The sequence below is a fragment of the Dermacentor albipictus genome, chromosome 8 (assembly GCF_038994185.2).
Source record: "Dermacentor albipictus isolate Rhodes 1998 colony chromosome 8, USDA_Dalb.pri_finalv2, whole genome shotgun sequence".
In the NCBI taxonomy this organism is placed as follows: Eukaryota; Metazoa; Arthropoda; class Arachnida; order Ixodida; family Ixodidae; genus Dermacentor; species Dermacentor albipictus.
The window spans coordinates 95,970,462-95,989,351 of record NC_091828.1 but is presented as its reverse complement, the minus strand read 5'-3'; the positions used below and the strand labels follow the sequence as shown (position 1 = coordinate 95,989,351).

At 47.6% G+C, this 18,890-nt stretch overlaps 1 protein-coding gene across 1 annotated transcript in view; it reads left to right on the top strand.

Moving 5' to 3' along the window:
* Window positions 1-11,976: 11,976 nt before the first annotated feature.
* LOC135912891 (phospholipid-transporting ATPase ABCA3-like) overlaps window positions 11,977-18,890 on the top strand; it is an 83,182-nt gene continuing 76,268 nt past the window's right edge. Inside the window, exons 1-3 of the mRNA XM_065445477.1 lie at window positions 11,977-12,066; window positions 13,624-14,112; window positions 18,034-18,219. Of these exons, the coding sequence (XP_065301549.1) occupies window positions 14,058-14,112; window positions 18,034-18,219 (241 nt within the window). The 5' untranslated portion in view covers window positions 11,977-12,066; window positions 13,624-14,057. The remainder of the gene's footprint in view (window positions 12,067-13,623; window positions 14,113-18,033; window positions 18,220-18,890) is intronic.

Genomic DNA, 18,890 nt, shown 5'->3' with positions numbered 1-18,890 from the left:
CGGCCAAGCAACGCTTTTTATCTGAATGGCCTGTTGTTTATTGGCGCTAGCGAAGAGACCAATGCCTGCCGTCCTCTGTCATACTCATGTACTTCTCATGTACTCATGTACTCATGCATCACAGTGTGGCGAGTCCGATCGTCGGATGCGATGCGAATATTGCCGCGTTAACAAAGCACCTAGTCTTCCCGCTCGCGCAATATGCTAAAAGCTGTACTAACGCTGACTTTTAAAATTACGGGCAGATGGTGTGTATTCAAATATGAGGCTGCATAGTTGAGTAACAAGTGACAGCAATGCGTGGATGAAACGCTCCCGAAAAGGTCGCCCATTTCAAGTGAAAACTGTAATTTTTGCCATTCGGTTTCATTCGGGAAGGAAAAAGTCGTAACGTTTGCTTCAGTTCTAGCTCGAGCAGAAATAAAGCTTTTTTCCAATCTTCCGTTGAGTTCCGGTTCGATATTCTGATGATAATCGTCGCTTCAGGACATTTCGATAAATATGCAATCGTCTATATAGGCCGTGACATTGGTAACATGCTGAAAACGAAAAGTTACCAACACTGCTTCAGATGATCGTACAAGATAAAGGGACGTATTCGCGATCAACGAGTGAACTGTGTTCATGTGTGTTTCTGCGCGCATGAAAGCACACCTGTTTAGTCCCGACTCGTGCCGTTTTTGTGCGCCATGAAGACGTGATCGACATGCAAATGAAGCCATCCATTTGTCATCTCTGTTTACACAGCACTCTCTAAATTCCCTGTCTGCGCGAATCTTCAAGCGGATGAAAAATCATCGGCGCAGGGATGCGATTTCGCCACTCGTCGATTGGCGAACGAGTGTGAACGGAATGCGAATTGACGCGTCGCGCGGAGCTCTCGGGTGCCGTATTACGCAATTGCATAGCGTGCGCTCGCGTTCATGTACAAACGCGATGGATAAGTTGCTAAACTTTTGCTCTAGAAAGGTTGTAAAATCATGAAAAGTACGCGCGGTTAAAGAGACGATCCCCGCGACTTGCCTGCCTGGAACGATCGCTTTGTACTCCTTCCAGTCTGCCCGCGGCATCTGAAAAATCACCACCGCAGGTTTCCGCTGCCGCATGTATTTTGATACCGCTATTTCATTTTGGGCTTCATGATGTTAGCGTGGACTCCGCTGTGCTCTCGTACATTATCTTAAAGCACTTCAACTGAGCTGGAGCAAAGTTTGGCCTGGATACGTCTTCTCGTAAGCTTGTAGCGATCAGTGGCTTAGCCTCTGTAGGGGCGTCTGCGTCAGCAGGCGTTTGGTGTGTTGTGACACCACGCACATCCGAGCACATGGGGGTTGGACCCTCCCGCGGGTAGCCATGCGTGGCTTGGCCGTGTCCGGAGAAAATGGGGATCCTGGGGGTTAAGCCAGGGCCGGGTGTTAGGACCTATATGGCCCATCGGAGGAGGCATCACGCCTCTTTGGCCTCCGCTTCACGTAGATGGCACTACCGGACTGAGCCACCCGGGAGAAGTCGGTAGTTGCCTTTTTCTGCACTTCTCTCCAATCTTCGTTTTATTCCTTACTTTCAGTCTTTCCCGTCCTCTATTTATTTCCATTTACTTCCAATTTCGCTGGCAGCGAGGGTTAACCTTGCGTGGGTAGCCTAGCCAACCTTGGGTATACTATATTTGGTTATGATGGTGTCGTACAGCTGGCGTATGAACGACCTGTCTTTTCAGGGTTCTGCAGCGTCCCCTTTCTGGGCTACATGGCGGGTGGCTGTCGATTCTGCCCAAAATTTTATGTGTATCTATGGGAAGTCCTTTTGCCCCACTTTCTGATCGCCTTCAGGAACGAGCGTGCACTGAAGAAGTCATTAAGCTTTTGGCGGTCAAAGTGACAATTTTTCACGATCATATGTCATACGTTCCGAGAAAACAGAAAAGGCTAGGAGAATGATCTCTTTTTCTGGTTTCGAAATCACTAACTGAGGCTTTCCGCCCAGGTTATAAAATTTCCAAGTTAGGAAGTACAGCCCTTTTGGAGCTCCGCGATAAGAAGCACTAGGAAAGGCTGCTTAACCTTATGTCTTTCGGGGACGTTACAGTGAGTTGGCACCGCTTCGTACTGCGAAAACCATTCGCGGTGTTGCATCCGATGGTGATTTGATTGATCGAACAGTACCAGAGGGCTGGAGTGAGTAGAACGTGATCAGTGTAAAACAAAGCAAAATGAGGCGCGATGGTAAAGAAATGCAAACGAAGCATCTTATTCCTACACTAGGTTCAAGCCTGCTGCCCCAAAGGCAGGCTATGTGAAGATCAGGGTCAGACCATATATTCCAAATCCTCTCCGACGCTTCAAATGGCTAACCCGCCGTGGTTGCTTAGTGGCTATGGTGTTGGGCTGCTAAGCACAAGGTCGCGGGATCGAATCCCAGCCACGGCGGCCGCATTTAGATGTGGTCGAAATGCGAAAACACCCGTGTACTTAGATTTAGGTGCACGTTAAAGAACCCCAGGTGGTCGAAATTTCCGGAGTTTCCCACTACGGCGTGCGTCATAATCAGAAAGTGGTTTTGGCACGTAAAACCCCATAATCTTCTATCAAATGGCTAAGTTTCGGCCACAGATTCCAAAACTGCTGAGGCCGAATAACCTGTGCAAAATGTAGCGACCATGAACATCCGTCTTAAACATGCTAGAACGCTGCAGGCTGTGTGAATTATGATGGAGAATATGCCGCCTGTATACTTGCGGTCCTGCCCATCATGCAAAAAAGAAAACAGAAATAGTGACAATCAAAAAGTAAGAGAATATCTAGTTAAGGAGGCACGTAGGGGGGTATCCTTGCTGCCAAAGAGTAGCTTTGCCGAAGTGGCGCGTCAGGGGGCAGTGCCACAACGGCTACCGGCGGCTATCCGGGCCACATGCAGTGAGCCTGTGGTGACGCCGCCATCTGCCCCCTCGGCGGCAGCAGCCAGTGCTGCTCCATCATTTCAGAAAAAAGGACCATCGATCTCCGGGCTGGTGACGTTAAGTGCCTGGTTCCTTGGGACGAGGCCCTCTAGTCAAACAACCCGTTTGCAAGTGTCGGTGTACAGCGTCCCGCAAGAGACCGCGGACACGACTCCCAGTCCAGCCGTGCCATCAGCGCATAAAATGCGGCGAGAATCTCTCGACCAATCCAAAAAAAAAAGAGAAATCCCGTATTACAGGGCGCGAAACTGGCTCTCTAAGGTAGTAAGCTAACTTTCTTCTCCTAAACACAAAGCACAAAACTCTTTTTTTAATGGACACTCAAATATTTCAACTGAACGTTAGAGGTCTTCTTCACAATTTTGTTGACGAACACCTTCGAAATTTCAGTCCCAGTGTGCTGCGTGTTCATGAAACACACATCAAACGTACGCAAATTTTCACAGACAATATGCTATTTTTCGCAAAGACCGCGGTGACAATGTCGTGTCATCCGGTGGTGTGGATAATATAGTCGACAGAAAGGTTGTCTGCCGAGGGCTCAAACTCCGACGCCTCTAGAGGCAATTGCTGTGCGAGATGTGTCGTTTGATAAGCTGATCACTAGCAGCTCTATATATATATCCCTCGATATTGTCAACTCTATAAAACCGAATATCAAAATTGCATTGATAAACTTCTGGAGTCATACATAGTTGTCGCAGATTTAAACGCGCATAACACTTCTTGGGGAGACTGTCGTTGTGATCGAAGAGGGCGTTTCATGTTATGTTATGCATGCTGTTATGCATGCTTACTCAATGACAAGGAGCCGACGCGCTAGGGCGCTACGCACAAAAACCTACTCCTCAATTGACTTGTGCATAGTATCTAGCACACTGATGTGATACCTCTAGTGAACTGTTATTATTAATTCATATGGTAGTGACCACTTCCCGATAATCTTAACTGTTACGAAACAGGCTGAATGCGTCCCACATGTTAACCGATGGAAGGTTAAATAAGCAAACTGGGTACTCTTCAAACGAATGACATATTTAAGTCGGGATGACATTGCTAGTCTTAAAATAGACGATGCTGTGGCTCACATGACGGGTTTCGTTATAGAGGCTGCCACAAAATGCATTGAACAAGCTGGCGCGTTAGTCAATAAACATTGCATCCCATTGGTTAGCGTCGAATGTAGAAAAGCACGAAAAACAAAAACAAAACAAAGCTTGGGGATTCCTTCGGGACTCTACAACTGCAAAAAATCGAATCGATTGAACACAAGAAAAGTCGCAAGACCGAAGAATACGTAGACGTGCTAAAAGAGATAGTTGGGAGAAGTACCTTTCTGGTACGAATTCTTACAAGGACGAGAGAAAAGTGTGGAACACAGTAACTAGATTAAAACGCAGCCACACACGCCCTCTGTCCTCAGTAAATACATAATGTAGTAGCCTGGAAGACCAGGCAGAATTTCTGTATGAATATTTTAAATGTATCTCTAGTGAATCGCACTCCAAGGGACACTTCTTGAAGTTACAAGAACGCGCAGAGCGGCAGTCCCTCGAACGCAAATGTGTGCGAAACGACGCATACGATCGACCATTTAGCCTCGTATAACTTCAGCCACCTCTCAACTGTTGCAACAACTCGGCACCTGGTGGTGACCGTGTCATGTACAAAATGATTAGACACCCACACCCTGAAACTCTAAAAACAGTATTAAGCCCTTTGAATGCCATGTGGGCAAACAGATACGAGTATATTCTATCCTCTTGGAAGGAAGATATCAATCGCCATACTTAAGAGGAAGCTTTAGCTTGGGTGCTCCTATATAAATACATGTAAAAGGAGAATTCGTTTTTCTCGGTAACCACTGCACCAAATATGACGAGGTTTATTGCATTTAAAAGAAAACTTAAAATCTAGTGACTGTTGGTTTTGAATTTTTGATTTAGGTCGTCACTATTTTATTAAAATTTGGCAAAATAAAATTTCTAGAAACGAAACTATCAAGTTTATAACTTTGTAACTCCACAACGAAAATTGATATCACAATTCTGTGAATAGCATCTATTAGTACATCTAAAGCGGACAAAATTGTTATGCAACACATGAATCTCAAAAAGCTTAGTAATATGGAAATACAAATTTTGCAGAACCCTTGTAAACAACGTGACAAATTCACGTAAGATAAAAAATGACATATCGAATTTGTCCACTTTGAATGATCTAATGGATGCCGTTTACAAAACCGCGATATCTGTTCTTGATGTACAGCTATTAAATTGTAAACTTATTGCTTCTATTTTTTTTAACCGTCGAATAGTTGAAAATCTTTTAACAAAATTCAGGACCTAAGTCGAAATTCCGCTTCCAGCAGTCACTAGAATTTGACTTTCTCTTTCAGATGCAACACATGTCATTAAAATCGGTCCAGGGGGTGTCTCAGAAGAATGTTCTTGTGTTTTACATGTTTTGAATAGGCCGCGTCGGAGTTGGGCCCGAGCTAAAGCTTCCTCTTAAACAAAACAAGAAGCCATCTTTAACCTGTAGGTATATGCCAATAGCACTGAAAAGTTGTGTTTGCGAACTATTGGAAAAAATTGTAAACCGGCGCCTGATCTGTGTTTTGGAAAGCAACAAAATCCTAGACGCCCTCCAATGTGGTTTCAGGGAAAGTATCTCCACCGTAGGCCTTCTTGTTCTCATTGGGACATATACAAGAGGCGCTTCCATATATAAGCAGTTATGTCTGTCAGTACTTCAAGACCTAGAGTAAGCTTGCGACACGACATGGGGCTTCGGAATCCTCCGAGGTCTTTCGGCAATGGGTGTCCGTGGTAGCATGCTAAACACAATCGAAAATTATCTCTCTAATCGCACATTCCGCGTAAGACTAAGTAGAGCTTTGTCTAGGCCATTCACCCAACAGTCCGCTGTGCCGCAAGGGAGCGTGCTTAGTTGCACACAATTTATTGTAAAAATAATGTCGCTGCATAGTCCTCCCACGCACGATTTTTTATTCTGTTTATGTCGGCGATGTGCAGGTAGGCTTCAAATCATGCAGCATTGACATCTGGGAGCGACAAGTGCAGCTTTGAATAAAGAAATTGTCCAAATGAGCAGACGAAAATGGGTTTAGATGAGCACCCAGAAAAGCACTCGCATACTCTTCTCAAAAAAGAGGGGTTCTAACGCCAGTGCCAAACATTTCGGTCAAAAGAGATGAACTCTCTGTGAGCAACGAAAACAAATTCCTGCATCTTCGGCTCTATGATCCTGTTTATTCCGCATATTAATATCTGAACTCAAATTGTCTGAAAACAGTGGACCTCCTAAAGCTTTTTTTACGCGCAACATGGAGTAGCGATAGAAAATGCCGTCTGAACTTGTACAGGAGCCTTGTACAGCCTCGCCTTGACTACGCTGCTATAATAAATAACTCGGCAACGCCAAGTGATCCGACTCAGAAGTGGTACTTTCAGGACAAGCCACGTGGAAAGCCTCTACGTAGAATCAACCGAGTGGTCACTGAGTCTACAGAGGTCATATTGCACCGTCACATATTACCTGAAAGTACATTCGAATGCTGGACATCCTTGTTGCAAAACTGTAAACGAAGTGTCTCGTGTCTTACTATTTACTAGTCGGCCCACATCGAGAGAGCCCTTCTCACTGCGTGCGAGGAAGCTCAGTGAAGAGGTGTGTGTCTTACTTCTAGAGCATCGTCTATTGCCTCCAGCAAAGCGGCTACCGTTATGGTAGTGGCAGCTGATAGGATGTGACACATCGTTTATCAAGGCTAGAAAGCTCGCCTCAGAGGCACACATTCGAATGCCCTCCCTTGAACTTCAGGCGAAGTATTAATGCCCGGAGCATTATACTATACTACTATAGTATTCATGCCCGGAGTATATACGCGTTAAGGACACCGACCGGTGTGTCCTTTGCAGCACTCAGACTTTCCTTTCCTGAATCCGATGTGCTGCACCCGGAAACGATCATCTTTACGGTGGAAGTATACGCAGTACTGTCGGCGGTTAAACGTATCAGGAACACACATATCCAAAAAAGCCCTTATATTCGCCGACTCTATAAGTCTTGTAAGATCTTTAAAATTTTTCTGGAAGAGTTAAAACGGTGTACTAAATTTTCTTTATTCGCTGATGTGTGCAGTATACCTGTCTAGCTAGAAGGCCACAATATGCTGGGTTCCTGGCCACAGAGGCATAGAGGGTAACATTCTGGCAGACGAAATCACATTCTCAGTAGTAACCAACCCTGTCGCTGTCCCCGCAAAGGGACCTGAAGCTGTCCTTTCAAAACAACTTTAGAAGCTGTTGGCAGCGCTCATAGGACACTGAAACATCTAATAAGCTTCATGTTATAAGCCACAGTTAAGAAATTGGCCACCCATAACAAAATCACGATGAACCGAGGGGACCATGTGTCGACTAAGAATCGGCCACACATACATACCTGTCGACCAGCAATGACCCACCTATCTGTGGGTCATTGACCCACCTATCTGTGGCGAGAGGCTGATTGTCCTGCACGTATTGCTGGAGTGTCGTGACGTAGTAGCTCAAATAAAGAAAATTCACCGACGATTACCAGCTCCGAGCTCCAGTTCCCGGAGCTCGACCAGCATCGGCCCCAGCAAACAGCCCCCGATGGAGGTCGCCGTCGCTCCAGATCGCGCTCTTGGGGTCGACACCGTTCCAGGAGTTTACCCCGGAGCCGTTCCCGTGCTCGCTGCAGGGGACGGTCTGCTTCCATGGTTCGCTTCGAGCGCGCGCTACTCTGGCGCCATCTCGTAGCGATCATCGCCGCATTACGATTTTCTTTTTCCCGCTTTCGCCATGCCCTCCGCCGATTTCCGTCTCCCACCCCTCACCGCTTTCCTCATCGCGTCTTTCGTAACCCGCTCCGCTCCGCGTTCGCTTTCATCTGTTGCTGTGCACGTTCGTTCGGTTACGCCGTCGCCAACACCGGTGCGTGTCGCAGGAACGGAAGAGCTGCCCTCTAAAAACACTTTCGTTTACCACACCGCCCGCATTTTCCGCTTCATCTAACAATGTTAATTGGCAATGACCCGCTTTTCGATAGCAGATCAATTCTAGCTTTTTAAAATGATGTTTGCTTACTGCATTCAATACACACAAGTTGTCCATAGCACATAGCACGATTATAGCGTGTGGGTCACTTGCATACTTCCCTGCCCTTGTGCACAAGGGCCCGGATGACGCATTAGTTCTAACAGAATATTCTTACATTTTAATTTAATACTTCACAACGTCTATTTTATGCGCATAGCTCCCCTCACATGTCGATTTTGATACATATACAGTATATTTTATTCATTCTACAGCCGTTATTTCTGGCCACTATACAGTTAAGTTACATATACTATACAATTAGTGACTGAGCGCACGAGCGAATACCTCGTACCATTTCCTGGCGCTCTTCGGCCATTATCTGCCTTTACGCCATTAAATCACATGCATCATCATCGTAGTCGTCATTATCAGAGGCGTGGCAACAAACTTTTTCCGGCAAAGGCGGGGACGGGGGCACACACTTTACCGTGTCGGAGAGGTAGGTGGGGAGGCCACATACTAACACAGAAATATCGCGGTGGGGGGGCTGTGTCCAGTTCTAGCGTGTGTTATTTTTACAGTGCCGGCCCAGTGACGCCAAAGTGACGCAACTTTCCCAGTAGTTTACCACCCTTTATGTGACGTGGCTAGGGTCAAGACAAGTACCCTTCATTGACTGTCATGCGGCCGCATACAGAACAGCGCTAGCGTCCGGCTAAATTTATCCATGCCGCAGTCGCGAAAGGCATTAAACGATCGTGAATTTGGTAGTAGTAGTAGTGATTTTGAAAAAGAAATGAAGAGAAAAGTGCAGTGCCGTAACTCTCTCTCAAGGGAGGGCACCTCAACAGCACTGCACAGGGTAAGGGGTGTGGGGAGAAAAAGATTAGAGAGAGAATGAAAATTTGGTGCCACCGCAGTGAGACCGCTGGCTCCCATGCATTGCAGAGCGACTGGGCAGGCATTGAAAAAATGCAGGAGACTACGCGCCTGTTCATTTCGCGCGGGAGGGTGTCGGCACCTGGCAGAGCTCATCAGAAACATTCAAGAGATGTCGCCCCCTGTTGGAGTGAAAGTGTACAGTACTAGGAAATGGTTCAGTGGACCGAATGACGCTTTTCCGCTGAGGCGCCACGTGTCGAAAAACTGTGTGGTGGCGCTGCGAGCGAAATCGAATAAGGTGGATACGCGCTTCGCGGCATACTCAACGTAATATCGCTACGGGCGCTGAGACCGATTGAGCGCGTACGCGATTATAATGGTGCTTTATTTCACCGGCAAATATATAGTGACACGTTTTTGCTGGAAGCTGGCGGACGTCCAGTTTTTCTCGCATAAAGTCTGTGCAGTAAAATTATTTTATGTTTTTACTTGCTTTGGTGCGCCCGCGACTCTTGTCTGCCGGTGACAATTGTAATTTTAACCAGGTGAACTGCCATTTTAATATTGTTTTCTAAAGGTACCACGTAATTTTTGCCACAGAAGCCGCGCATCTGCAACATGAAGCTACGTAACAAAATTTCACTCATACCGTGTCACTTTACGCGCGCGTCTTGTTGGTGGAATATTTATCAGGGACAATGACGAAAGAAAACAATATTATAGTGCAATAAACCAGCTTTATTAACTGCGTAGTGCGAAGAGATGCAGATGAAAAATGCAATTCTAGGTAAACGTTAGGGTACGTAGATATATCCACGACATATATGAAAAAGCAAAATTAACAAATGTTCTGTGCACTGATTGAAAAATTTAACACTCTTACCGGAGTGGGCGTGTTTTCTTAAAAGCTGCACCAGCCCCAGGGGAACCTATCGACTTTCCAAGAAAATACATCGTAGCAATTATTGGGCGTAAATGTGAATAGCAGTGTTAGGAAAAAATTATTGCCTATGTACTCAGACTGAGTAGGGGAAACCGGGAAGTCTTTACCAATGTAATCTCTGTGGCTTCTCTGGCGACCTGCTTGAACGTGCCAGCAGGCGAAATGAAGTAGTAACATGTAGTCTACTCGAATAGCATTTGCTATTCAGATCGTATTCGACTTCATTATGCACTATTAAAAATTATCACATAGCCGTTTCCGTTCGAATGTAATGCATAAGAACACTTTGGAGTCTTGAAGGCGAGAGGCCGATGGAAGTGAGGATTCAACGCACGGGTGCTGATCGGTTCTGCTTAACAAGTTCCTATCTGCCATTCAGCAGAAAGTGGGGCAGCCTGCAAATTTGCTAATTTTATTCAGGCAAGGAAAACACTTTAATGCGACAGCATTAAGGGCCTTGGGTCGCAGAAAATCCGCCATCGGCGACGTCGCTGCGGCAGAAAGAATTGCGAGCCCAATTCCGAACCACGGATACCCAACGACTCTTCTACCACTAATGTTCGAGTTCAAGTTTATTGTGGTTGCATGTACAAGAAGCGGGATTACATATTATATACAGCATCAAGAGGTCCCAGAGTGAAAAACTGCCAGGGGGACCTCCTATGATCGTACTTGTCTTTCACTCTTTACAAAGTTATTCCTCGGAACGAGGCTACGTGAGGCTGGTTTAGACGATCGCCTCTAGAACCAGTGAGACGGGCGAAATGTCTTTACGCGACAACTTTTTGTGTGGACAAGATTACTCTTGCGCGTATTGTGTATACTGAATCATAATCACGTGTCACCTACGTTTGCCTATATTCCCACTTCCCCTTTCCACAGTGAGAAGTAGCAGGCTAGAGACACGCTCTCCAGGCCTCCCTATCCTCCTTTCTCTTCATTAAAATCTACTATTCCTCTGAATTTTGAGAACGCAGACCACGAAGAATTGCGATAAAAAACACCGACAGCGCATGTCTTTTATGTTAGCTCTTCTCAGACTGACACATTATAAGTGCGAAGTAATAACAGGAGATCGACCCAGGCAAGAGGCCGCGTTTCTACCAGAAGGCTTGCTTCGTGCATAGCGTTCGCCGCCAGCGTTTCCCGGTAAACGTTACGATTACGTAAGCGGCAGTTGCCGGAAGCTTGAAAAGCAGTAAGGAGCCTGAATGCTATCGCGTTCCACTCATAAAGGCGAAGCTCAAGCATGCTCCAAATTTTTAAACAGTCTCACCGTGTCTACAACCCATTAAAACTGGTTGCCCAATGTGGAATTGGGTGTGAGCGAACCTGCGCTGGCTGCTCATTAAAATCGGTTGTCCGGCTGTTTATTAGTGAAACAAGAGGGTTGGTTTGTCCCTCCCTAAATTATTCTTTTTGTTGCATTTGCCGTATCACACGTACCTTAAAGACAATTTTATATATTAGTTAGTGATAAAGATGATAATCTTTAAATCACTGGCGTCTACCTATTTAGGTTGGTTCGCCAAGAATCGGGCAGATTTTAGACATGTGCTAGGGGTACAAAATTTTAAAAGGCTTTAATTTTCATGACTCAGTTAGAGTGAGTACAATATAAGGCGATTTGCTAAGCCGTCAATCTGATAGAACGCACCAAATGAAGGCAAAATGTGTGTAGTTCAACTGATGTTCCGATCTTCTTCCTCTTCGCTGATTAAAACTGCGGTGCATTAGACTCACGCTGGCCCACATAATGACCAGAGTCGAGCAATCCGCCTGGCCCTTGAGGCCGTCCTCAACGCGCGGGGACTGCTTCGTCCTGCCCCCTCCTACCTACGTGTAGGTTAAGAGGCGGGCACCCCAGCTCGGTGGAACAATAATGTTTTCAATCAATCAATCAATAGAAAAGGAGCAAAAATAATTTAATAAAGAGTGGCTGAGACGTGTTGTTCGAACATCTAAAATTTCCCTTTTAAAGATCATGTCTTTCTTAAAACACCACAGGTCTAGACATTCGCAAACATAGTTGTTTTTTTGTGAATTTTGCTTGCCGCCACGTGAACCACGTGCATAGTCAATGTAGGGTTATATGCAAAACGTGTCACGGGCGCGCGAGCGGACAAAGAAGAAGAACCAGGCAAGCAAGCAAGCGAGCGTTCGTTTCCTTCTCTGCGAAGACAGAAAATCGCCAGGTAAGCCCGATTACGCCTCGGGCGATTTCTTTTTCTCGCGTCATATGACAGTCAGCAGATTCGTCTGCGTGAACTCTACGTGGGCTGATCGAGTTTGAAGCCTATCTAACCGAGCCCGGCCCGACTGTTGCCAAATCGGATTGGGACCAGTCAATCGAGCCCAGGTGGTGCAGTCCGCTTGACCCAACTGGGCTCGACGCTTGCTCGAACCAACTTGCTAGCGTTTACATGAAACCGGCAAGTGGCTTTCCCAGCCCGACAGGCGCACTCGACACGCCTGTGTTGGGACCATGCAAACGCGTCTTGTTAGAACAAGTGCAGCTCTACCAGGCGTCATGTAGCTGGGCAGTTTCTGTTGGTCGTCCTTTTTGGAGCTAACGCAATGGCGCGGAATGCGGCAAGTAGCACCCTGGAATCTTCAAAAACGTTCTCTGGACGCATTAAAAAAATTATAAGGGTTTTACGTGCCAAAACCACTTTCTGATTATGAGGCACGCCGTAGTGGAGGACTCCGGAAATTTTGACCACCTGGGGTTCTTTAACGTGCACCTAAATCTAAGTACACGGGTGTTTTCGCATTTCGCCCCCATCGAAATGCGGCCGCCGTGGCCGGGATTCGATCCCGCGACCTCGTGCTCAGCAGCCTAACACCATAGCCACTGAGCAACCACGGCGGGTTTCTCTGGACGCAGGCACGTCTCTTTTGTCTGTCCAATTCTTGAGATTGCACCTGTTATGCCTATCATTTTCGAAGAGCGCGCAAGAGCAATCCCTGACTCAGTCCTCATTTGAACCTCACTCCTTAACAGCGTCGCAGCCCTTTCCCTCATATTGAATGGGTATGAAGCGTAATGAAATGAGTAGCGAGACGTGGACATAAGAAGTAACGATATGAAATGTATCCGTAGTTTATTCCTGTATCCATGCTCTGGTATTGTGCGTTATACTTCACATCAATCAGAAGTGGCTGACGGACGAGCCTTATTAGCCAAGATTTTCCTCCGCCGCCTTACGACGCCTCCGGCACTGCTCGTCCTCACTCTGTCGACACGAGACTTAGCATGACCACACAGGTCTCTCTCTCTCTCTCTCAAACACACATACGCACACAGACACACACAAGACATCCGGTCTTCAGATACGTCGAGGTTCCGATGCATGCTACTTTATTCTGCGTATAGGTTGCGTTCTGTACAGTGCGGTTGGGTAGTTTCTTATATAAAGCGTTCATGTTTATGCTGAACAGGGCAAGTGGTGAATGGCCGCTGTCGGGCAGTTCTTTTACGCTTTGAGATTTACCAATTTCCTTGGGCTTTAATTCGTCGCGAGCAATAAAATGAACCAATGCATGCATGTGTGCATGAATGAATGAATGAATGAATGAATGAATGAATGTGCCCGCTAAACGATGACTACGGCGCCATACGTTGCCACCTCTGCCACACCACGAGAACCGTCTTAAAGCTCGCGTTACGGCCACTTTGTCGAGGGAAAGAAAGGATGCATTGCATTAACACCTCACAAAAAAAGAAAAAATCTTTCTTTTCCCGCTTTCAGCACCAACCCCCGCGGTCAGGCTTGAAAGGCAGTTCCTGCGATCTCACCGCTGGTCGATACCAAGAGGCCGGCGAACCTGTGGTGCTCAGCTGCGCATGCAAACAGCGCGGACCGGAGTTAACCAGCGCCACCACTGCGTCATTTCCTGGGGGCGCCGCGTACTCGCGCAGAGGTGCTCTGAGCAGGTGACATGGTTCACAACGTGGCCACGTTTCTGTGGCGCACGCTGTGCGTGCAGGCCATACGGCGGCACTACGTGTCCACTTCGCTCGACCTACTGATCGTGGCCGTGGGTTTTTACATCGCGTTCTCCTCGCGACAAGCACCGAAGCCGCTCGGCAGGAATCCCAACGCAACGGAGCTGGACTCTGCTCGTGTCGCAGCGTCCCACTCACATCGTGTTCGGTCCCAACACGAGTTACAACAGCAGGCTGATGGAGGCCGTGGTCGCCAAGTACTTGACGGACGACGTGGGGGAACCCGTGGAAGGTGAGCTACGTTGCGAGCTTTTGTGGCGCGCGTTTTCGTTAAAGGCAGCGCTGAGGTGACGCTTTAGATTTCGCGTTGCTCGGCTTACACGAGTGCCCGAACCCTCTGAACCCCGTAAAGCTCACTGGCAAGCGTTGGAAGTGACCCCCAATTAAAATGGGCAAACCTCTGCATACGTTTTTGGAGCATGTCGCTAAAGAGAGACGAGAACTTCGCTAAATTTTCGCCAGATCTTGCCGTCGTCTTGCCAAAATTGTCGATAGCTTTTTTTGGGGCAAGCTTTCGACAGTGCAGGCATTTTGGAGCAGTATAATATGTGCTAGCGTGGTGCAGATTATTTGCCTAAGCATCCCACGTTTCTCTAGGCTCCGAGTGAGTGAGGAATAAACAGCAAATTCACCAGCAGTGTGTAGTGGGATTTTAATTTGCTATTATACTTGCGTAACGGACGATGGCGCTGAAAATGCGCCTTCCACCCTCAGATGGCTACGTTGCAATTGCACCACAATTAAAGACGACGCAAGCGAACAGTTTGCCGTAGCACGCAGAGGAACTTAGTCCACACCATCCTTGAATATGTTCTAGTTCTCGGAGCTCTTGAATGAATAGAGACTCGCTAAAATCTCTAAAGTGAGAACACTGGCGTGGACACTTCATGAAAGCATGAGAATAATTATGGGGTTTAACGTGCCAAAACCACTTTCTGATTATGAGGCACGCCGTAGTGGAGGACGCCGGAAATTTCGACCACCTGGGGTTCTTGAACGTGCACCTAAATCTAAGTACACGGGTGTTTTCCCATTTCGCCCCCATCGAAATGCGGCCGCCGTGGCCGGGATTCGATCCCGTGACCTCGTGCTCAGCAGCCTAACACCATAGCCACTGAGCAACCACGGCGGGTGAAAGCACGAGAAACGTGCTCGTGCCGTTCCAGGAATCGTTGCGACGTCTCACACGCGAGCACAGCCAGACAAGAAACCCGCAACGCCATTGTCTGTATCTTTCCCCAGCAGCTGTATCGTGCACCTAGTTTTATCGTTACACGATTTTGGCAAGCCTTGTTCCGTTCTGCGATAATGTTGGTGACGCCAGGTGCTTCGAAGCGAACTCAGGGACCGCATCAGGATATGTCGCGTTTCTCAACTTGCGTAGTTGCGAAGTGTACTGCGTGCACGATGCGTGCAGTAGGCGGCCGAATTCTAGACCTTTCCTGCACTCAGCGCACCGCGTTGTCGCGGAGAGAATCGAAAGGCAGCGCCGTGCCTCGACAATACCGCCCACCACACTGCATGGCCGTTCCACGACAATCCTTGAGACGCGTATACGGTGGTACACCTTCATAACGAAGTGTTTGTAACTTCTAGAATTCACGATGCGGGTCACTTTGTTGCAAGAGATCGCACATCGTACTCGCCATAGAGCCGGCTAAGCAAGGTCGACGAACGGGCGAAGCTTGCATGGTGTAGAGCGTAGCTCTTGGGCACCCGTTCCTGCGCTAGCGTTGGCCTCGGCGTAACCGCCAGAAAGAATGAGCGGAGCGCAGAAGAGGGATGAAAGGCGGCAGTAGCGAAGAGAGCGTGAGGAGGATAGCGGAGGAAGAGGTGAGGGCGAAAGGGCGACGAGGAAAGCGGAGTGCCGCACGAGACGTGCTCCACGGCGGCGACGCGCTACGAGTTGGGGCCACAGTAAAGCCCCTTAAACTTCGTAAAGTAGTGCCTCTCTCCTCCTCCGCCTTCGCTTCTCCTCGTTCTCCTCTCTTTCGCGCCCCCTCCTCGACCGTGGCGCCACCTACATTTCTCGAGCGCAGCAATGGCCCCAACATGCGCTCCTCGCCACTCCGTAGACGCTTCTCGAGCAAAAATGGCGCTGAAGCAAGGCGCGTGGGCCCACGTGATGCTATTAGGCCAATAGCGACGCGGCGGCGGCCTCGGCCAGAGCGCGCGAGGAGGAGGCGGCATTCTTCAAAGCGTGGCACTACTTTACGAAGTTTAAGGGGCTTTAGGGCCACAGTAGCGTGCGCCGCTACTCGGTGGCGGATGACGTCACTTGTATATCTTGCGGCGAGCGCGTGCCGCCGATACCATATATGGAAACAAAGCGCTGGCGTGGGGCGGGCTTCGGACCAACAGCGCATGAGCTGCATCGCCTGCGTCACCGCCGCTAGAGAATGCGCTCCGTGCGCGCCACGCCTTCCTATGTTCCTAGAATGAGTGACGCAACCGGTGGAATTCAAAAAGCCAAAGAGCTGGGCTCAGATTTCGCGTTAGGGAGTATCGTAATTGTCGGTGAATTTTCTTTTTTCAAAATGCGTCAGTATTTCTATGCCTACCCAACGGGACATTTGTCCATCACGTAAGAAAATGAATGGCTTAACCACTTTAAGCAATGGCTGATACCCCCGTTTGCAAGAAAAACAATCATAACCACTTAAGACAGAGGGTACAGGCGCTTAGCATTGAACAGTACAGGCATTCATAGAAATCACCCACACCACACACAGAACAGCATACGTTTCAATAAAGAACAGCTCCGCTAAACAGCTCCGCTAAATCAACCTTAATTCAGCTTAACACCAAAGGCCGTGGGAACCCGCCGTGGTTGCTTAGTGGCTATGGTGTTGGGCTGCTAAGCACGAGGTCGCGGGATCGAATGCCGGCCACGGCGGCTGCATTTTAATGGGGGCGAAATGCGAAAAATAAAACAAACAAAGAACACCTGTGTACTTAGATTTCTGGGCACTTTAAAGAAGCTCCAGGTGGTCCAAATTTCCGGAGTATCCCACTACGGCGCGCTTCATAATCAGAAAGCGTTTTTGGCGCGTAAAACCCCATAATTTAATTTTTAAAGTCCTGGGTTCGACACACAGCAAAGGTCCAGGGTTCAAGTGCCTTAATTAACTGTCTCAATCAACCGTGGTTAATTAGCTTCAACGTAGTTAACACAAATGGTCGTGGGTTCGGATGCCGTAATGAACTGTACCATAAATAAACCTGCCTTGTCATGTTCGCTATCGAACATGATAAGCGAACGACCGATGAGGGTTGATAAGGGCTGATACTCGTCGGATCAAGTTCCACAACATTGATAACGACACCCGGCTGTGTGGAGATGAACAAGGTGCACAAGGCTTACGCTTGCCTAGACAAATACCAGGGGGAGTTCCTGCGTGAATTGTTTCAAAAATTTTTTTTTGGCTATCCAGAAATAAAGCTTGAGCCCAGTTTTACCACTCATTGTAGGTAAAGAGATTCCATATGCGTGTGACAATCGGTCGCAACTTTTCAAAAGAGATATAGCCACACGCCCGGCTGGTCACGCCGCTCAACACATGACCTTGAAAAAAAAATTTAAATTATGGGGTTATACGTGTCAGAACCACTTTCTGATTGTGAGGCACGCCGTAGTGGAGGACTCCTGGAATTTCGACCATCTGGGGTTCTTTAACGTGCGCCTAAATCTAAGCACACGGGTGTTTTCGCATTTCGCCCCCATCGAAATGCGGCAGCCGTAGCGGGATTCCATCCCGCGACCTCGCGCTCAGCAGCCCAACATGACCTTGTATACTGGCATATTTCATTCTTGCATGTGTTCCCTACAGTGCCGGGTGTTTTATCGCTTATGGTGTGTTCGCGTAGCGTGGTTGCCTATGTTTCGATTGTCTGTTGCACACGACAGCACCATGGTACGACTCTTTTGGGCTCTCTGAAAGCTGAATTTTGTGGAGGGGGGGGGCAGTGCTGATGGGACTTCAAGTTACTGCTCCAATGAAGTCAATTTATAATAAAATTTCTCTTTGAACTCACGTGTAAATGCTAACCGCAATGTTTTAGTCAAACTACGGGAAAAGTGAGAAACAGAGGAAAGCGGATATGGCGTGTCCCTAACGTTGCTACATGTTTCTTACCATTCTTATTTTTACAGTGCTGGCGCGCAACGCAAGCACCGCCAGCGAAATCGCGAGAGAGTGCGCCTACGCTCCTGTCCGAGGCAGGCGTGCATTGCGTCGCATGTGCGTGAAGTTCGAAACGGCTGCAGAAAGCAAGGCCCGCGCCGACGGGAGCCTCAAGTACACAATGCTCAGGATAGAAGACTTCGAAGACTTGTCCGGTACGAACATCGCAGTTGAGAAATCACCTCACAATCAATCAATCAATCAATCAATCAATCAATCAATCAATCAATCAATCAATCAATCAATCAATCAATCAATCAATCAATCAATCAATCCAGACAAACCATTTCTGTAGGAATTGATTGATTGATCGATTGATCAATTCAGGCAAACCATTTTTGTAAGAATTGATTGATTGATTGATCGATCGATCAATTCAGGCAAACCATTCCTGTAAAAATTGATTGATTGATTGATCGATCGATCGATCAATCAATCAATCAATCAATCAATCAATCAATCAATCAATCAATCAATCAATCAATCAATCAATCAATCGATCGATCGATCGATCGATCGATCGATCAGTCAGCGTCACCTAACAAGCAACCGTCAACTCCGCCACCGCCAGCATGATCATCATTCTACACTCAGCATATTGATAGGGTACTTTTGAGTGCTCTAAGCACAGAGCGCCAATCAACCAATTAACTGCCTCCCGACAAGGAACGATGAGCTCTGGCGTCACCTTCATCGTCAATCTCTGCTCAGCATACCACAAACTTCGTTGATAAGGTGCGGGTAATTGCTCTAAGCACAGAGCGCCTGTAAATTAATCGATAAATCAATTATTCACTGCCACCAAACGACCACCTATTAGCTCCGC